The sequence below is a fragment of the Vulpes vulpes genome, chromosome 3, assembly GCF_048418805.1.
Source record: "Vulpes vulpes isolate BD-2025 chromosome 3, VulVul3, whole genome shotgun sequence".
Classification (NCBI taxonomy): domain Eukaryota; kingdom Metazoa; phylum Chordata; class Mammalia; order Carnivora; family Canidae; genus Vulpes; species Vulpes vulpes.
The window spans coordinates 145,626,500-145,647,041 of NC_132782.1; the positions used below are offsets into that span (position 1 = coordinate 145,626,500).

A 20,542-nucleotide genomic window follows, 5' to 3' on the forward strand; every position below is an offset into this window, starting at 1 on the left:
TATTTGTTTATTCATGAGGGGCAGAGACATAGGCAGAGGGAGAAGCAGGCAGGGAGCCCAATGCAAGACTTGATCCCAGGACTCTGGAATCACACCCTGAGCCAAAGGCAGACATTCAACCACTGAGCCACCCAGGCGTCCTAGCACGTGCAGTTTTAAACTGCTATGGTTGTGGTAATTTGTTATGCAGCAATAGACAACTAACAGAATCTCTTTGCAACTTGCTTCTTCAAAGCCAACAGGAGAGATAGTCTCTCCATGAGAACTGGGAGACAATTCTCTATGGCTTTTTGCATTTTTGCACATCTTCTGAGCAGAGGCACCGATTGTCTTTGTTCTGGATAGTCTCTTCAAAGACATTTGTATGGTGAATAGCCTTGAAAGATATAGTGTCTCCTAGAGCAAAGCTTGAGTATGCTTACAGTCTTGGATGATTAGGATGGTATCTCCCTTCAGAACAGCCGGCAAACATTCTTATTGTCTAGTATAAAAGATTCAAGTTCCCTAGGCTCTGCAATTCTCTCCTGCAACACGCTGCATGTGCAGGTTTCACCTGGCCCTCTTCACATCACTCTGTAGGAAATGGAGTTTGGGGAATCAGTCTAAGAAAATGCGAATACTCTAGCTACTTCTTGTTCTAAATACTAAAGTCCTGTTTCTTGAATCAGGAGTCTTATATCTTCAGTCAGCATCTATGAAATTGGCAGGCTAACTTGTTAGCTTCAAGTAGGGTAATGAGATCCCTTGGAGTTTCTTGTAATACTAAGCTGTAATTGCTTTTTTCTTTTTCTACCCAAATCTCACATTGGATTATAAATTCCTTTGGATTAGAGACTTACTTCTTATATCCCTACCACTGTTGCAATGCTTAGTAAAATAACTTGTTAAATGAATTAAAGAAAAAGCCATGTATTAGATACTCTATATGGCAGTCTGAAATCAACGCGGAAAAAATTACAAGTTATTAAAAATAAAGCAAAGGGAGGCAATCTGGGTGGGTTGGTCGGTTGAGGGACCAACTCTTGGTTTTGGTTCAGGTCATGATCTCATGACCCATGAGATCAATCAAGCCCCATGGTGGGCTCCGTGCTCAGCAGGTGGTCATCTGCTTAAAGATTTTCTCCCCTGCCCCTCCCTACTCACACACATGCTCCCTGCCTTTCTCTCCCCCCTCAAAAAAAAAATCTTAAAAAAAATAATAATAAAGCAGAGAAATTTGGGCAAAAACTTAGAAAAACTTGCTTTAAAAAAAAAGGTTTAAATAAGTCTTTTTTTTTTTTTAATTAAGTAAGCTCTATGCCCAATATGGGGCTTGAACTCACAGCCCTGAGATCAAGAGTGGTGGGCTCTCACTGAGCCAGCCAGCTGCAGCAGAAAAAACAGTTTAATGTCAACATTTTCAAATGTTAGAGGAAGTATTTTGAATGTTTATAATGGAAAACAAAGCATTCTTTGTGTAATATATTAAAAGTAAGGTTATAAATATTATATAGAAAGAAAATACATTCAGTTTATCAAAATAAGAAATTTAAGTTTTATTCTCAGAGAATATTTATGATCTAGAAAACACCATTTTCTAAAATCAACATTCTTAAGTAGAAAGTATAAGAACTCATGTTAGGCAAACAATTCCTTACTGGAAATTTTCAGAGAAAATTTAGTTCATTTAGAAGTTTAAGATAATCATATAATTCAGCCAACAGAACATTTAGTTCATTCACAATTTTTAGAAAATCATGCAATTTAACCAGCACAAGTCTGAACTAAGTTAGCAAATATTGTGTTTAATTAAGAGATATATGTTTATATCAAATGAGGAAAGAGCCTAATTTAAAGTATATCTCCAGATGGTTAAGAAAACAGCAACTAAGAAACAGTATAGGGAATTCTGAAATTCATGAATCATGTATGAAGTCAATATATTGCTTACGGTTCCTCAAAAGTTAGTAAATCTGAAAAGTATTCTAAAAGCCTCTACAAAAGACAGATGTGCTAACTATGAAAGTATTTACAGCTATGACTAGTCCCTCCAAAACTAAAAAGGATGGGAAGTAACAGACTATTAGCTATGGATCAGTTATGACTGATCCTTAAAAGCCTTATGGAACTAGCTATCTACTGCCTTTTCTGGACAGGAAAAAAAGATTCCAGATTCTCAGCTTATAGAATTACATTAAACTGGCCCAGCTAACTTTTCTAAAGTCTGAGAGTCAAAGTGATCACAAAAGCTGGCTAATCGGGACCCCTGGGTGGTTCAGTGGTTGAACATCTGCCTTCGGCTCAGTGTGTGATCCTGTCCCAGGGTCCTGGGATCTCACATTGGGCTCCTCTAGGGAGCCTGCTTCTCCCTCTGCCTATGTTTCTGCCTTCCTCTCTGTGTCTCTCATGAATGAATAAATACAATTTTTAAAAAATCTGGCTAATCATGGATATTTCTGAGAGAGCTAGTTGGCCAAAATGATGTTTCCTTCTTAATATAACCAGAAAAGGTCTAATGCAAAAAACATGTATGTTACTAATTCTTATAGCTAGTGACACTAAATTATGTAGCTGTATGGTTGTATAATATTTTACATTACACAAGTTTATAACAAAGAGACTAGTCTCAGGTAATGGTTGATTCTCTACTGAATCCTTTTTCTATAAAGGACATGGTTAGCACAATAATAACTTGAATAGGATCTGAGGCTTAAATGGTATTATATTGTTAATTTCTTTATTTGAAGGTTTATTGTAGTTGAATAGAAGAATATCTTTGTAAGAAATTCTAATGTATTTGAAAGTGATAGAGCATCATGTTGGCAACTTACTCTTAAAATTTTACAAAGTTAGTTTTTTTGTAATATACATGCAAGTTTTCTGAAGGTTTGAGATTTTATTTAATTTTTATTTTCACATTTTTAATTGGTTGAAACTGAAAGATCTTATATGCTTCCAGAGAATGGAAGGGGGGAAAGTCAGTCATATCCAAAATTGAGGAAACCTCAATGGTTTCAACTTCTCAATAGGAACATTACAAGCTACAAGACATAGAGAAGTGCCCCCAAATTCTGAAGGAAAGTTATCTTGTGACCAGAATTCTATTTCAGCTAAATTATCAATCAATTATGAAAGAATAATAAAACATTTCAGAAATGCAGTCTCTTTCTCAGAAAGTTACTAGAAAATGTGCTCCACAAAAGAGAGAGAGTAACCAAAACAGAAGATGACTTAGGACACAAAAAAACAAAAAACGCAACGTAAGAGAGACAAAGAAAAATGCTCAAGAGAAACCTAGGGTCATTGCAGTATACTAAACAAAGAGGGGCAACCAGTCCAGATTGGAACAGGCAAAAGCTTATGGGGGAAATGGAAGAGACATCTTCAAGAGGTTGAAACTGACTGAGTATCTGCAGTGAATAAATAGACTGAGAGCATATTTTAAATATACTAAAAGGATATTTAGATAATTGGTAGGAATATCTATAAAGCACATGGTAAACCATACAAATACAAAAAACAGTTATTAATTCTGGGGAAAAAAACACAAAAAGTTGTGTAAGTTCAACTCTGTGTAGCATGGATAATTTTAACAATTTTGATCTAACTAAAATTATGTCATAACCCTACTGTGTGATAAGAGGTAAGGAAATGTCCATGTGGGAAAAGAGACCAAAGAGAGCTAAAAATTCATCCTCCTGTCAGGAACTTAACACATAATGTCAAAGGATATCATCAAGAAAGTGAAAAAATAACCTAAATAGGGCAGCCCCGATGGCACAGTTTAGTGCCACCTGCACCCAGGGTGTGATCCTGGAGACCTGGATCGAGTCCCACACAGGGCTCCCTGCATGGAGCCTACTTTTCCCTCTGCCTGTGCCTTTGTCCCCCTCCCCCGTCATTCATGAATAAATAAATAAAATCTTTTTAAAAACTAACCTAAATAATGATAGAAAATACTTGCAAATCATATATCCAAAATAAGGGACTTATATCTAGAATATATAAAGAACTATTAAAACTCAATGCTAAAAAGACCAACAACCCAATTAAAAACTGGAAAAAGTGGAAAAAGTGGCTCAGCTGCTTGAGTGTCTAACTCTTGATTCTGGCTCTGGTCATGATCTCATGAGACTGAGCCCTGCAGCTGGCTCCAGGCTTGGTGTGGAAACTGCTTGAGATTCTTTCCTCTCCTTCTGTCCCTCCCTGCATGCACTCTCTTTCTCTCTCTCTCTCTCTCTCTCTCTCTCAAATAAATAAATAAATAAATAATCTTTTTAAAAATTAGAAGAGGATATGAATAAACATTTCTTCAAGGAAGATATACAAAAGACCAATTAGCACACAAAAAGGGGCTCAGTATCATTAGTTACCAGGGAAATGAAAATAAAAAATGAGAGATATTGTTCATTCCCATTAGGATGGCTAGAATCAAAAAGTCAGATATTAACAAGTGTGGACAAGGATGTAGAGAGAGCAGAAACCTCATAAACTGCTTGATGGCAATACAAAATGATACAATCATTTTAGAAAACAGTCTAGCAGTTGTTCACACAATTAAACATAGAGTTATCAAATGACCCAGCAATTCTACTCCTAAGTATATATCCACAATAAATGAAAACTTACATCTATACAAAACCCTGTCCATAAATATTCATAACAAAACATTCATAATAGTCAAAACTGGAAATAACTCAAATGTTCAACTGATGAAGAGATAAATGAAATGTGCTATATATATATATGCAATGGAATATTATTTGTCAATAAAAGTAATGATGTATTAATAATATGCTACAATATGAGTTAACCTAAAACATTATGCAAAATTAAAAAAGCCAGTCACTAAAGACTACATATTGTAGGACTCCGTTTATATGAAATGTCCAGAAAGGACAATATATAGGAACAGATAGTAGATTAGTAAAAGCCAAGGACTGACCAGGGAAGAAGGTGGAGAGAAATGGGATGTGATCGCTAATGGGTACAGGTTTGCTTTTTAGGGTAATGAGAATGTTCTAAAATGGACTGTAGTATTTTTGATACAACTCTGTGAACATACGAAAAATGACTGATTTTTACAATTTAAACGGGCAAAGTGCAGATTTTGTGAATTCTATCTTAATACAGCTGTTATATTTTAAAGTAATGAACTGTGTGGGATATACATAGATGTAAAATGTATGACAAAAATAGTCCAATAAGAAGGAATGGGGAATGGTAGCGTACTACTGTAAAGTTATATTCTGTTTATTTCAGCTTTATTGAGCAATAAGTAACAGATAAAATTGTAAGATATTTAAAGTATACATCATGGTGATTTGATATGCACATACACTGCAATGAATCCCCCCCACAATTAGTCACCTAAACATTCATCTCAGTTTTTTTTATTTTTTGGTGAGAACTTTTAAGTTCTACTCTCTCAGTAAATATCAATTATACAAGATAGTGTTACAACCTATAGTCACCATGTTTTACATTAGATCCTCAGACTTTATTCATCTTATAGTTGAAAGTTTGTACCTTGTACCAATTTCTCCCTATTTCCCCCACACCCTAGTTCCTGGCAAATACTTTTCTAGTCTCTGTTTCTATGAGTTTGGTCTTTGTGCATGTGTTTGCAATAACCATGTATACATGTATCATGTGTGTATATACATATTCAGATTTCACATGTAATCCATACCATTCATTTAAACTTCATATATAACTGATACTATGCAATATTCATCTTTTTCTGTCTGGCTTATTTCACTTAGCATAATGCCCTCAACGTTCATCTAAGTTGCTGCAAGTGGCAGGATTTCCTCCTTTCTCACAGTTGCCTAATATTGTATTGTCTGTGTGTATGTATGTACTTGTGTATGTGTGTTACATTTTTTCTATCCATTCGTACATCAGTGAACATAAGTTGTTTTTGTATCTTGGCTATTGTGAAGACTTTCCTGATGATTATTGATACTGGGCACCTTTTCATGTACCTACTGGCCACGTACATGTCTGCTTTGTCAGTTCTTCTGCCCATTTTTAAATCAGATTGTTTTCTTGCTATTGAGTTGTAGGAGTTCTTTACATATTTTGAATATTATCTCCTTATCACATGAGTTGCAAATATTTTCTCCAATTCTATACTTGCCTTTTCATTTTTTTGATCATTTCTTTTGCTGTGAAAAATAATTTAGTTTATCTTTGCCTCTGCTGCAATAGTGAATGATTTTACGCCCCGTGTGAGGTGATGTTATATTACCTCAAAGTGGACTAAATTCCGCTAAAGATGTATCCTAGAAGTCCTAAAGCAACTGCTAAAATATCAAAATAATGAATTCTATCTAATCAACAAAGGATACAAAATGGGGTCATAAAAAATACTCAATCCCAAAGACGACAGAAAAAAAGGAAAATGGAAACATGAAATAAACAGAAAAGAAGTAATATGATGGCAGATTTAATTAAAACACATCAATAACCTCATTAAGTCTAAATGAAATAAACACCTCAATTAAAAATAAGATATTTTTTTTTTAAGATATTCTGATTATATACAAAAGACCCCAAAATATGTTGTCTATAAGAAACCCACTTTATTTTTTTAATGTTGTTATTTTTTTCTTTAAAGATTTTATTTATTTGACAGAGAAACAGAGAACACAAGCAGGGGGAGCAGCAGGCAGAGGGAGAAGGAGAAGCTGGCTCCCTGCTGAGCAAGGAGGCCAACTCAGGACTCAATACCAGGCCCTGAGGTCATGACCTGAGCCAAAGGCAGACACTTAACCAACCGAGCCACCCAAGTGCCCCAAGAAATCCACTTTATTTATTTATTTTTCATCATAAATATTTTTATTTCAATGTCTTCCTTAAGGTTGGAAGTCCTCATCCTTACCTATTAAGTACCTCCTTTTATATATATATATATGAATTTATTTTTTATTGGTATTCAATTTTCCAACATATAGAATAACACCCAGTGCTCATCCCATCAAGTGCCACCTTCAGTGCCCATCACCCAGTCACCCTCACCCCTTACCCCCCTCCCCTTCCACCCCCCACCCCCCGTTCGTTTCCTAGAGTTAGGAGTCTCTCATGTTCTTCTCATGTTCTGTCTCCCTTTCTGATATTTCCCACTCATTTTTTCTCCTTTCCCCTTTATTCCCTTTCACTATTTTTTATATTCCCCAAATGAATGAGACCATATAATGTTGGTCCTTCTCCAATTAACTTATTTCACTCAGTATAATACCCTCCAGTTCCATCCACGTCGAAGCAAATGGTGGGTATTTGTCATTTCTAATGGCTGAGGAATATTCCATTGTATACATAGACCACATCTTCTTTATCCATTCATCTTTCGATGGACACTGAGGCTCCTTCCACAGTTTGGCTGATGTGGACATTGCTGCTAGAAACATCAGGGTGCAGGTATCCCGGCATTTCATTGCATCTGTATCTTTGGGGTAAATCCCCAGCAGTGCAATTGCTGGGTCGTAGGGCAGGTCTATTTTTAACTCTTTGAGGAACCTCCACACAGTTTTCCAGAGTGGCTGCACCAGTTCACATTCCCACCAACAGTGCAAGAGGGTTCCCCTTTCTCCACATCCTCTCCAACATTTGTGGTTTCCTGTCTTGTTAATTTTCCCCATTCTCACTGGTGTGAGGTGGTATCTCATTGTGGTTTTGATTTGTATTTCCCTGATGGCAAGTGATGCTGAGCATTTTCTCATGTGCTTGTTGTCCATGTCTATGTCTTCCTCTGTGAGATTTCTATTCATGTATTTTGCCCCTTTCATGATTGGATTGTTTGTTTCTTTGCTGTTGAGTTTAATAAGTTCTTTATAGATCTTGGATATTAGCCCTTTATCTGATACGTCATTTGCAAATATCTTCTCCCATTCTGTAGGTTGTCTTTTAGTTTTGTTGACTGTATCCTTTGCTGTGCAAAAGCTTCTTATCTTGATGAAGTCCCAATAGTTCATTTTTGCTTTTGTTTCTCTTGCCTTCATGGATGTATCTTGCAAGAAGTTACTGTGGCCAAGTTCAAAAAGGGTGTTGCCTGTGTTCTCCTCTAGGATTTTGATGGATTCTTGTCTCACATTTAGATCTTTCATCCATTTTGAGTTTATCTTTGTGTATGGTGCAAGAGAGTGGTCTAGTTTAATTCTTCTGCATGTGGAAGAAATCCACTTTAAATATAAACACACAAATAAGTTAAAATAATGGTAAAAACTGTATCATGGAACACATCAAAAGAAAGCTGGAGTGGATATACTAATATTAAACACAATAGATTTCAGAGCAAAAAAATATTAATGGGGAAAGGATTATTTCGTAATGATAAAGTGGTCAATTCATCAACAAGACATAGCAATCTTAAATGTTTATGTACCTAATAACAGAGCTCCAAAACACTTTTTTTTTGTTGTTTAAATTCAATTAGCCAACCTACAGCACATCATTAGTTTCAGATGTGGAGTTCAACAATTCATCATTTGTGTATAATATCCAGTGCTCATGACATCACGTTCCCTCCTTAATGCTCATCACCCAATTACCCCATCTCCCCACCTACCCCCTCCGGCAACCCTCAGTTTGTTTCCTACAGTTATGAGTCCCTCATGGTTTCTCTCTCCCTCTGATGACTTCCCATTCATTTCCCCTCCCTTCCCCTATGATCCTCTGTGCTGTTTCTCATATCCCACATAGGAGTGAAATCATGATAATTGTCTTTCTCTGTTTGACTTATTTCGCTCAGCATAATATCCTCCAGTTCCATCCATGTCAATGTAAATGGTTAGGTATTAATCCTTCCTGATGGCTGAGTAATATTCCATTGTACATATATACCACTTCTTCTTTATTCATTCATCTGTCAATGGACATCTCAGCTCTTTCTATAGTTTGGCTACTGTGGACATTGTTGCTATAAACATTGGGGTGCAGGTACCCCTATGGATCATTACATTTGTATCTTTGGGGTAAATACGTAGTAGTGCGATTGCTGGGTCATAGGGTGGCTCTATTTTTAACTTCTTGAGGAATCTTCATACTGTTTTCCAGAGTGGCTGTACCAGTTTGCATTCCCGCCAACAGTGTAAGAGGGTTCCACTTTCTCTGCATTCTCACCAACATCTGTCATTTCCTGCTTGTTAATTTTAGCTATTCTGACTGGTGTCAGGTGGTATCTCATTGTGGTTTTGATCTGTATTTATCTCATGCTTAGGATGTGGAGTAATTTTTCATGTGTCTGTTGCCCATTTGTATGTTGTCCTTGGAGAAATATCTGTTCATATCTTCTGTCCATTTCTTGACTGGATTATTTGGTTTTTAGCTGTTGAGTTTGGTAAGTTCTTCATAGATCTTGGATACGGCCCTTTATCTGATACGTCATTTGCAGATATCTCCTCCCATTCCATAGGCTGCCTTTTAGTTTTGTTGACTGGTTCCTTTGCTGTGCAGAAACTTTTTATCTTGAAGTCCCAATAGTTCATTTTTGTCTTTGGAGATCTGTCTAGCAAGAAGTGTCGAAGATGTTGCTGCCTGTGTTCTCTTCTAGGATTTTAATGGATTCTTGTCTCACATTTAGGTCTTTCATCCATTTTTAGTATATTTTTTGTGTATGGTGTAAGAAAATGGTCCAGTTTCATACTTCTACATGTAGCTGTCCAATTTTCCCAAAACCATTTATGGAAGAGATTGTCTTTTTTCCATTAGACATCTTTCCTGCTTTGTTGAAGATGAATTGAGGGTCCATTTCTGGGTTCCCTATTTTTTTTCATTGATTTGTATGTCTGTTTTTCTGCCAGCACCATACTGTCTTGATGATTACAGCTTTGTAATAAAGCTTGAAGTCCAGAATTGTGATACTGCCTTTTGTTTTTCTTCTTCAACACTGCTCTGCCTATCCAGGGTCTTGTTCCATACAAATTTTAGGATTATTTGTTCCACCTCTGTAAAAAATGTCGATAGGATTTTGATAGGGAATGCACTGAATGTGTAGATTGCTCTGGGTAGCACAGACATTTTCACAATATTTATTCTTCCAATCCATGAGCATGGAATATTTTTCCATCTCTTTGTGTCTTCCTCAATTTCACTCATAAGTGTTCTGTAGTTTTTAGAGTACAGATCCTTTACTTCTTTGGTTAGGTTTATTCCTAAACCAGATTTGGATGCCTTTTATTTCTTTTGTTGTTTGATTGCTGAGGTTAGGACTTCCAGTACTGTGTTGAACAATCGTAATGAAAGTGGACAGCTCTGTCTTTTCCTGACTGTCAAGGAAAAAGTCTTAGTTTTCCCCATTGAGTATGACATTAGCTGTGGGTTTTTCATATATGGCCTTTATTATGTTGAGGTATGTTGCCTCTATTCTTACTTTATTTTAAGTTTTTATCATGAATGTTGTTCTTTGTCAAATGCTTTTTCTGCATCAATTGAGAGAATCATATGGTTCTATCCTTTCTTTTACTAATGTGATGTATCATGTTGACTGATGTGCAAATATTGAACCACCTTTGCAACCCAAGAGTAAATCTCACTTGATAGTGGTGAATAATTCTTTTAACATACTGTTGGTTTGAGTTAGTAGTATTTTGTTGAGAATTTTTGCATCTATGTTCATCAGGCATATATATTGGCCTATAGTGGAGTCTTTGGTTTTAGAACCAAGGTAATGCTGGCCTCATAAAATGAGTTTGGAAGTTTTCCTTCCATTTCTATTTTTAGAATTGTTTGAAAAGAGTAGGTATTTCCTCTTCTTTAAATGTTTGGTAGAACTCCCCTGTGAAGTCATCTGGCCCTAGACTTTTACTTTTTGGGAGACTTTTGATTACTGATTCAGTTTCTTTGCTGGTTATTAGTCTAAGTTTTGGATTTCTTCTTGTTTCAGTTTTGGTAGTTTATACATTTCTAGAAATTTAACCATTTCTTCCAGATTGTCTGATTTGTTGGCATATAATTTTTCATAATACTATAATTATATTTCTGTGGTATTGGTTGTGATCTCTCCTCATTAATTGGTGATTTTATTTGTTTGGGTCATTTCTCTTTTCCTTTTGATAAGTCTGGCTAAATATTTATCAATTTTATTAATTCTTTCCAAGAACTCTTAGCTTCATTGATCTGTTCTACTATATTTTCCATATATATTTATTTCTGTTCTAATCTTTATTATTTCCTTTCTTTTGGCTTTAGATTTCATCTTTTCTTTCTCTACCTCCCTTAGATGTAAGCTTAGGTTGTTTGAGATTTTGCTTCCTTCTTGAGGTAGGCCTGTATTCCTATATACTTTCCTCTTATGACCACTTTTGCTGCATCCCAAAGGTTTCATGTTTTCATATTCATTAGTTTCCATGTACTTTTTAAATTTCTTCTTTAATTTCCAGGTTGACCCATTCATTCTTAGTAGGAAGTTCTTTAACCTCCATGTATTTGTGGCCTTTCCCAAGTATTTTCTTGTGGTTGACTTCAAGTTTCATAGCATTGCAGTCAGAAAACATGTACTATATGACCTCTGACTTTTTTGTATTTGTTGAGGCCTGATTTGTGACCTAGTATGTGATCTATTCTGGAGAATGTCCCATATGCACTAGAAAAGAATGTGTATTCTGCTGCTTTAGGATGAAATGTTCTAAATACATTTGTTAAATCCATCTGGTCCACTATATCATTCAAAGCCATTGTTTCCTTGTTGTTGTTGTTGTTGTTTTTTTTTTTTTTTTTTTTTTTTTTGCCTAGATGATCTGTCCATTAATGTAAGTGGGTTGTGAAAATCCCCTACTATTATTGTTTTATTGTCAATGAGTTCCTTTTATTTTTATTATTGTTTTATTTATTTGGGTGCTTCCAAGTTGAAGGCATAAATATTTACAACTGTTAGATATTCTTGTTGGATAGACCTCTTTATTATGATATAATGTCCTTCCTTCATCTCTTATTACAGTCTTTGGTTCAAAATCCAGTTTGTCTGTTATAAGTATGGCTGCTCCACCTTTCTTTTGACATCGATGTATGTGATAAATGTTTCTCTATCCCCTCACTTTTCAATCTGCAGTTGTCTTGAGGTCTAAAATGAGTCTCTTTTAGGTGGCATATTTGGATCTTGTTTTTTTTTTTTAATCCATTCTGACACTCTGTCTTCTGATTAGAGCATTTAGTCCATTTACATTCAGAGTGATTATTGATAGATATCTATTCAGTGCCATTTTATTATTTGTTTTGTTGTTTCTGGAGATTTTCTCTGTTCCTTTCTAGTCTTCATTGCTTTTGATCTTTCCTTCCCATTCAAAAAGTCCCCTTTAATATTTCTTGCAAGGTCGGTTTAGTGGCAGCGAACTCCTTCGGTTTTTGTCTGGGTAACTAACTATCCTTCTATTCTGAATGATAGTCTTGTGAGATAAAGTATTTCTGGCTGCATATTTTTCCCATTCAGCATATTGAATATATTATGCCACTCTCTTCTTGTCTGCCAGAATTTTGTTGCAAGACCTGCTGCTTTTTCAGTCTTCTCTTGTTAAGTTAGGGACTTCTTTTCTTTTGTCTTGCTGCTTTTAGGATTTTTTTCTTTATTAGTATATTTTGCAATTTAACTACAATATGTCTTGGTGTTGTTGATTTTGATGGGAGTTCTCTGTGCCTTGTGAATTTGAATGTCTGTTTCTTTCCCCATATTAGGGAAGTTTTCTGCTATAATTTCCTCAAATAAACCTTCTGTGCCCTTTCCTCTCTTCTTCTTCTTCTGGGACTCCTATGATATGAATAGTATTACATTTGATGGAGTCACTGAGTTCCCTACATCTACTTTCATGATCCAAAATTTTTCTCTCTCTTTCGTTCAGCTTCATTACTTTACATAATTCTATATCATATTCTATTTTCCACTAGCACTGAAGCTTTGTAAAACCCTTGCAGTCAGTAGACATAGTGTGTGTGAGTTTTGTGCTGGTCTTCTGAGGGAGTATTAGGCACACTTGCCTAAGAAAAGCAGTCCCAGCAGAACACACAGGGGTAAAACCTGGAGTAAGCAGGTTAGGCACCCATTGTTGGGGCTGAACTGCTTACTGAAGTTGGTTAATGCTGAGGGGCAGGAGGTGGGAAATGGTGCCAGTCTGCTCCACTGTCCCTGGAGAGGGGAGTCTGTGCTTATTGCTTTCAGAGGAGCAAATAATTTCCCTTTGTGTTACAGGTACTTTTCAGATCACTGATTTCACACTGTCTCTGGATCACTTACTTGCCAGGAGCAGCAGAGCACACTTTGGGCTCCACCCTAGCCAGGCCTGCTGAATTTTAAAATTACAAACTTCAGGGATCTGCTGTGGCAGGGATCTACTCTTTTTCTTTGGGAAAAGGTTTCGCTGTGCTAGGACTGATGCAATTTTGACCCTGAAGGACAGTTGTGCCAGAGTGCAGGAGTGTGGATTTTAGAGTAGAGTGCAGCGAAGAGCCAGTGTCCAGGTTAACTACCCTCAGTAGGTGCCTCTGCACCTATGCTGAAGGGTGAGAAAGAGAAATGGTGCCTGCTGGTTCTTTTGTCCCCAGGGACGCAGTGCCCAGGGAGTCTCTCTCCAAGCCCCTTAGGTATTTCTCAGATCATGCAGTCTGCCCCAGCATTGTTTACCTGCCTCTTCTCCAGGAATAAGACAGCTTCCTCAGGTCTCTAACCCAGCTGAAGCTGGGGACCTTTATAAACTCCAGTCTTTGAGCCCCACTGTGTATAAAAACTCATGAAATTCCAACCCTCTTGTCTTCCCAGGCAATAACTGTGGGAAAGTGTTCTCTTTGTATCCCTGTGCACTCCATTCTCACCTTTCTCTGTGATAAAGGCTCACTCCCTTCCACAGCATCTGTAGTTTGTTTCTCCCCTAAACGATGACTCTGTACTTCCTACCTTCTTCGAAGTGGCTTCTTCTCTCCCTCCAGTTCTGCAGTATGTTCTATAGTCCTCAGACCAATTTCTTGAGTATTCAGAATGATTTAATAGTTACATAGCTGTGATTGAAAGACAAGGCAAGCCTAGGGTCCTCCTACTATGCTGCCATCTTAATTCATTATCTCTTCCCTTTGAATTTCCAACAGTTTTTATTTATTTTTTTTTCAGTTTTTATTTAAAATTATGTTTTGGACTTCTCAAGATACTAGCCAACAGGATCCAACAGTAGATTAAAAGGATTATTCACAAAGATCAAGTGGGATTTACTCCTGGGCTGCAAGGGTAGTTCAACATTCACAAATCAATCAACGTGACACATCATATTAATAAAAAAAAAGGACAAGAACATATGATCTTCTCAGTTGATGCAGAAAAAGCACTTGGCAAAATACAGCATCCTTTCTTGATCTCCACAGTGTAGGGACAGAAAGAACATACCCCGAATAGCTAAAGCAATCTTGAAAAAGAAAACCAAAGTTGGAGGCATCATAATTCTGGACTTCAAGTTATAGTACAAAGCTGTAATGATCAACACGATATGGAACTGGCACAAAAACAGACAATGGAACAGAACAGAAAACCCAAAAATGGACCCACAGATATATGGTCAAGTAATCGTCAACAAAGCAAGAAAGGATATTCAATGTAAAAAAGACAGTCTCTTCAACAAATGGTATTGGGAAAACTGAATGGCTACATGCAAAAGAATGAAACTGGGACACTTTCTTACACTATACACAAAAATAAATTCAAAATGGATAAAATACCTAAATATGAGACACAAAACCATCAAAATCCTAGAGGAGAACACAGGCAGCAAACTCTTTAACACTGGCCATAGCAACTTCTTGCTAGATACATCTCCTGAGGCAAGGGAAACAAAAGCAAAAATAAACTAATGGGACTTCATCAAGATAAGAAGCTCCTGCACAGTGAAAGAAACAACAAACTAAAAGGCAACCTTCAGAATGAGAGAAGATATTTGCCAATGACATCTGATAAAAGGTTAGTATCCAAAATCTATAAAGAAGTTATAAAGCTCAACACCCAAAAAACCCACAAATAATCCAGTGGAAAAATGGGTAGAAGAATAGACATTCTTCCAAAGAAGACATACAAATGGCTAACAATCATAAGAAGAGATTCTCAACTTCACTCATCATCAGGAAAATACAAATTAAAATTGTAGTATCACCTCATACCAGTCAGAATGGCTAAAATTAGTAACACAAGAAACAGTAAGTGTTGGTGAGGACATGGGAAAAGGGGAACCTTCTCCTACTGTTGCTGGGAATGCAAACTGGTGCAGCCACTCTGGAGAAGAGTATGGAGGTGCCTCAAAAAGTTAAAAATAGAACTACCCTATGTCCCAGCAATTGCACTACTAGGTATTTACCCAAAAGGTACAAAAATATTGATATAAAGGGGTACATGCACCCTGATGTTTATGGCATTATCAACAATATCCAAATTATTATATAAATATAAATTATTATAACGAGCCCAGAGATCAACTGATGAATGGACAAAGAAGAGTTGGTATGTATACACACATACACATACACAAACACACATACACACACACATACACAATGGAGTATTACTCAGCCATAAAAAAGAATGAAATCTTGTCATTTGTAACAACACAGTTGGAGCTAGAGTGTATTACGCTAAGTGAAATAGCCAGAGAGAGACAAATACTGTATGATTTTACTCTTATGTGGAATTTAAGAAACAAAATAGATTAACATAGAGAGGGAAAGAAGAGAGGCAAACCATAAAATGGACTACAGAGAACAAACTGAGGTTTACTGGAGGGGAGGTTGACAGGGGGACGATTCAGTGGGTGATGAGTATTAAGGAAGGCACTTGTGATGAGTACTAGGTGTTTTATGTAAGTGATGAATCACTAAATTCTATTCCTGAAACTAATATTACACTGTATTTAACTAACTGGAATTTAAATAAAAACTTGAAAAAGAAATAAAAAGAATGAGGGGGGAGGAAAATGATTTTGAATTTTATGTATGCAAATTAATAATAGAAACAGAATGTCCACTATAAAAAACAAAAAAGAACTTTCAAGAGAAATAGACAAATCCACAATTATAGTTGGAACTGTCAGCATCCCTCTCTCAATAATTGACAGGATAAATAGACAAATATATATATATATATATATATATATATATATATATATATATATATATATATAAAGACTTGAAGAGGGACACCCAGATGGCTCAGTTAAATGTCTACTTCTTGATTTCGCTCAGGTCATGATATCAGGATAGGGGGATTTAGCCCCTTATCAGGCTCTGTGCTCAGTAGGGTATCTGCTTCTTTCCCTCTCCTCCATTCATGCTCTCTCTCTCCACCCCTCTCTCTAAACTAAATAAATCCTTTTTAAGAATTAAATAAACAAATAATCTTAAGAAAAATGAAAAGACTTGAAGAACATTATCAATCAACTTGAACTAATAGATATTTATGGAAAATCACATCCAATAACAGCAAAACATATACTGTTTTCAAGTATACATGGAACATTTCCAAGATTGATCATATTCTTGGCCATAAAAACAAAAGTCAATAAAGCTCAAAGGATTCATATTAGACATGTCTTTGACCACTACAGAATTAAATTAGAGATCTGTAACAGAAAGATATCTGGCATATTCCCAAATACTCGAAACTAAATAACACACTTCTAAATAATCCATGTCAAAGAAAAAATGAAAAAGGAAATTAGAAGGTATTTTTAACTCTTTTGAATGAAAAACACAACATATCAAGAACTATGAAATATAGCTAAAGTATTACTCAGAGGGAAATTTATAGCACTAGATGACTATATTAGAAAAGAAAAAAAACAATGATCTCAGCTTCTACCTTCAAAACCCTGAAAAAGGAGACTAAACTAAGCACAGAGTAAGCAAAAGAAAGAAAAAGAGAAAGGGGGTGGGGGGGCAAACCATAAAGTATTCTTAATTATACAGAACTGAGGGTTACTGAAGGGGAGGTTGGTAGGGGATGGGTTAAATGGGTGATAAGGATTAAGGAGTACACTTAGTTGAGCACCGGGTTTTGTATGGAAGTGCTGAGTCACCACTTGAAACTAATATTACACTATATTAACTAACTAAAATTGAAACAAAAACTTGGAAGAAAACAAGCAAACAAGCATTCACAAAAAAAAAAAGACTGATAAAAGCAGGTATCCATGAAATGGAGAACGAGAAAAAAAAATCAATTAAATCAAAAATTGGTTTCTTGAAAAGACCAATAAAATTGATAATCTCTAGCCAAGATGACTAAGAAAAAAAAGAATATTCAATTATCAACATCAATAATAAAAGAGGTATATCACTACAAACTTTACAAATATAAAAAGGATAATAAGAAGGTCATTATGAACAATGTAATGCCAATAAATTCAACAAGTTGAGTGAAATGACAAATTCTTTGAAAGACACAATCTACCAAAGCTTATTCAATAAGAAACAGGTAACCTGAAGAGGTTGTATCTATTTAAGAAGTTGGAATTTATAGTCAAAAACCTTCCTAGAAAGAAAATTCCCAGGTTCTAAAGGCTTCATTTGTGAATTCTACCAAACATTTAAGGGAGAAATAACACCAGTTCTATACAAACTGTACTAAAAAGCTAAAGAGGAGGGAATACCTTCAAACTCACATTATGAACATAACTAATTTTGTCCCAGACGTCAGTTATCAGTTGCTTTAGGCTACTTCCCACCTACATACATTGAATTATAAAGTATTTCAATTATTTAAGAAAACTTCTAGTTCTGTGTGTATACAACAGCCAAAGCTTTTCTATCCATCAGATGTTTTTATTATAAATGAAACTAAAGAGTGTTATCTCTATAATATAGAAAGACTTTTGAAACATAATTAGATTTCAATGGATTTGCAAAATAATCAAATTTTAAATCAAACTCTACTGATGTACAAAACTCCTTTCCATTTTAAGTATATAAGCAAAAATATGCATGTATTTCATTAAGGTAAATATTTTTTTAATTCACCTTAAAGAAAAAAAAACCCATCTATCACTTTCTTTATAGGATGTCCCTATAAGCGCTAAGCAATTTTGAAAAATATCCAAAAACATTGTTTCACCTTAAAGTATAAGCTTATTTGAATGCTAATCAAACTTCACATAATGTTCACTTTTAAGAAGCACCCATAATCTTTGGATCTAACAAAGTTTTTATTTAGTTATTTATTAAGCAAATATTATAGTCTAAGTTTTTAAAAAATTATAAACTTTTTAAGCAAGTATTAGATTAATGAAAATATACCAATTCCTCAACTAAGAAACTTCATTTTTACTGTAACATAGAATAGGAAATTGGGGGGAAAGTGTTTCCTTAAAAAAAGCATAAAAAATGTTCCAGATATTAATAATGAAGTAATTTACAAAACATTTTTATATTTTCCATCTGCTTTATCACATTAAGACAAGTTATATCATATAAAGTATAACAATATAACATATAATATATACATACATACCGTGTCCTGCTTTGGAATTTGAACTAAAACAGAAAGAAGCTGCTCTGTATCAAGAAATCTTGATATAACTAAAAAAAAAAAAAAAAGTGCATTTAAACTTTGTGTTAGAGTTCAAAATATAAAATATGTAAAGTGTTATCCTCAAATAATAAAATAGAACAGTTCTACTGATAAACATTACTTATTTTAATCATCTTTATCTATCTTACATATGCCAGGAATAAGACAATGAATTCTGTCTTTTCTTAATTTTATTAGTTATAATCTATCTTCAAAATCTGACACTGTTGATCACTCTTTCCTTCTAAAACTATATTTCTCTGTTTTAGATGTTATTTTCTTCCCACCTTTTTGATGTGTAACTTTTTTCCCTCCACACAGGGAGCCCAATGTGGGACTTGATCCTGGGATCCCAGGATCACAACGTGAGCCTAAGGCAGACGAACTGTATTACACAGAATGCTAGGTAGAGGTAAACCAAAAAGATGGTACTATGAACAAGAAAAGGATTACAATTAAAAATGTCCTCTTTGTGGGGCACCTGGCTCAGTCGGAGGAGCATGCAACTCTTGATCAGGTTTTTGAGTTTGAGTCCCAAGTTGGGTGTAGACATTACTAAAAAAAAAATAATTTTAAAAAAATTGCCTCAAAAAAATATATATATCACCTCTTTGTAGCTTTCCCAATGCCTTCTAGATTCTCATGTACCACTTCAGTTTACACTACCAGAACAGGTGGAATGGCTGGAAGACCGTAGGTATAAAAGATTAAGCTGCTAGCAACCAGGAATTGGACTAGGAGCAGTGCATATCTACTGTTTTTCCACCTATAGATTTAGAAGAGAACTGTACTACTATGCAAGTGAACAAACAGCCAGGTGCCAAAGGCAATTCTCTTACCTCATGTGATGGGAGTTGAATTATGTCCCCCCAAAAGATTTTGAAGTTCTAAACCCTGATATTCGACCTTATTTGGAAATTGGATTTTTGCAGATGTAATCAAGTTAAGATAATGGTATCAGGATGAGCCTTAATCCAATATGACTAGTATTCTTATAAAAAGACAATGTATTTTTTTAATAATTCGTATTCATAAAATTAGATGATATTCATTTACCTGACTGAAGTCCGAAAAAGAGTTCCCCATCTTGAAGTAGTTCTTGAACACAATCTAATCTCATGTTAATGGTTTCAATATCAACTAGAGGTTCTAATATATTAGAACGAAGTCTTCTACTTCCTCCAGGAGTCTTAGTATAATTTAAAACACCAAAGAGCGTATGATTATTCCTTTGAAAACACAAATTAGGAAAATTTCATTAAGTATACAAGGGAAAATCCAAAAGAATTACCATTTCACATTCTAAATAATCCTGTAATCTATAGTAGTGATTCTCAAACTTTAATGTGCATACAAATCACACACGGAATTCTAAGTCTGAGATGAGTTAAGTCTGAGATAAGGCCTGAGAATATATATTTCGAATATGCTTCCAAGTATGCTATCAATGAATAATGCCTTAATTAGCAAGGGATAGACAATATCTTCTAGCATTTACTTCATGACTTTTTTCATGAGAATATTCAGGCAAATATAAAATGTTCTGGTCCTTGGCATTCCCTTAATAATAGCAAGATATCAGTAATATATTCTTAAGGGGGAACAGAGCTTTCAGATTGAAAAAAAATGAGTATTTTTTTTTTTAGACTTTATTTATTTATTCATGAGAAAGGCAGAGACAAAGGCAGAGGGAGAAGCAGGCTCCATGCAGGGAGCGCAACGTGGGACTTGATCCCAGGACTCCAGGATCACGCCCTGGGTTGAAGGCAGGCGCTAAACTGCTGAGCCACCCAGGGATCCCAAAAAATGAGTATTTAATAGAATCACTTTGCTCTAATTTAAGAAGTTAGAGAATTATAAATAAAAGAGAAAAAAATCATTTCAAATACAGAAAGTATTAAACAGGACTGTACAGAGAATGACCAGGAGGATTGCTTTAGTTAAGTTGGTTGAGAAAGACCTGTATGTGCATTTCACAGTTTAATTCAAAAGGTATGCAAAGATGATGATGGGATGCAGATGATATTGACAACGATGGTG

The 20,542-nt window shown here is 35.3% G+C and overlaps 1 protein-coding gene across 1 annotated transcript in view; it reads right to left on the reverse strand.

The window, feature by feature from the left end:
- Positions 1 to 20,542, reverse strand: part of MSH4 (mutS homolog 4) — an 83,156-nt gene that overhangs the window by 43,912 nt on the left and 18,702 nt on the right. The window contains exons 9-10 of the mRNA XM_072751314.1: positions 19,559 to 19,731; positions 18,443 to 18,510 (exon numbers count right to left, since the gene is read on the reverse strand). Coding sequence (XP_072607415.1) covers positions 18,443 to 18,510; positions 19,559 to 19,731 — 241 coding nt within the window. The remainder of the gene's footprint in view (positions 1 to 18,442; positions 18,511 to 19,558; positions 19,732 to 20,542) is intronic.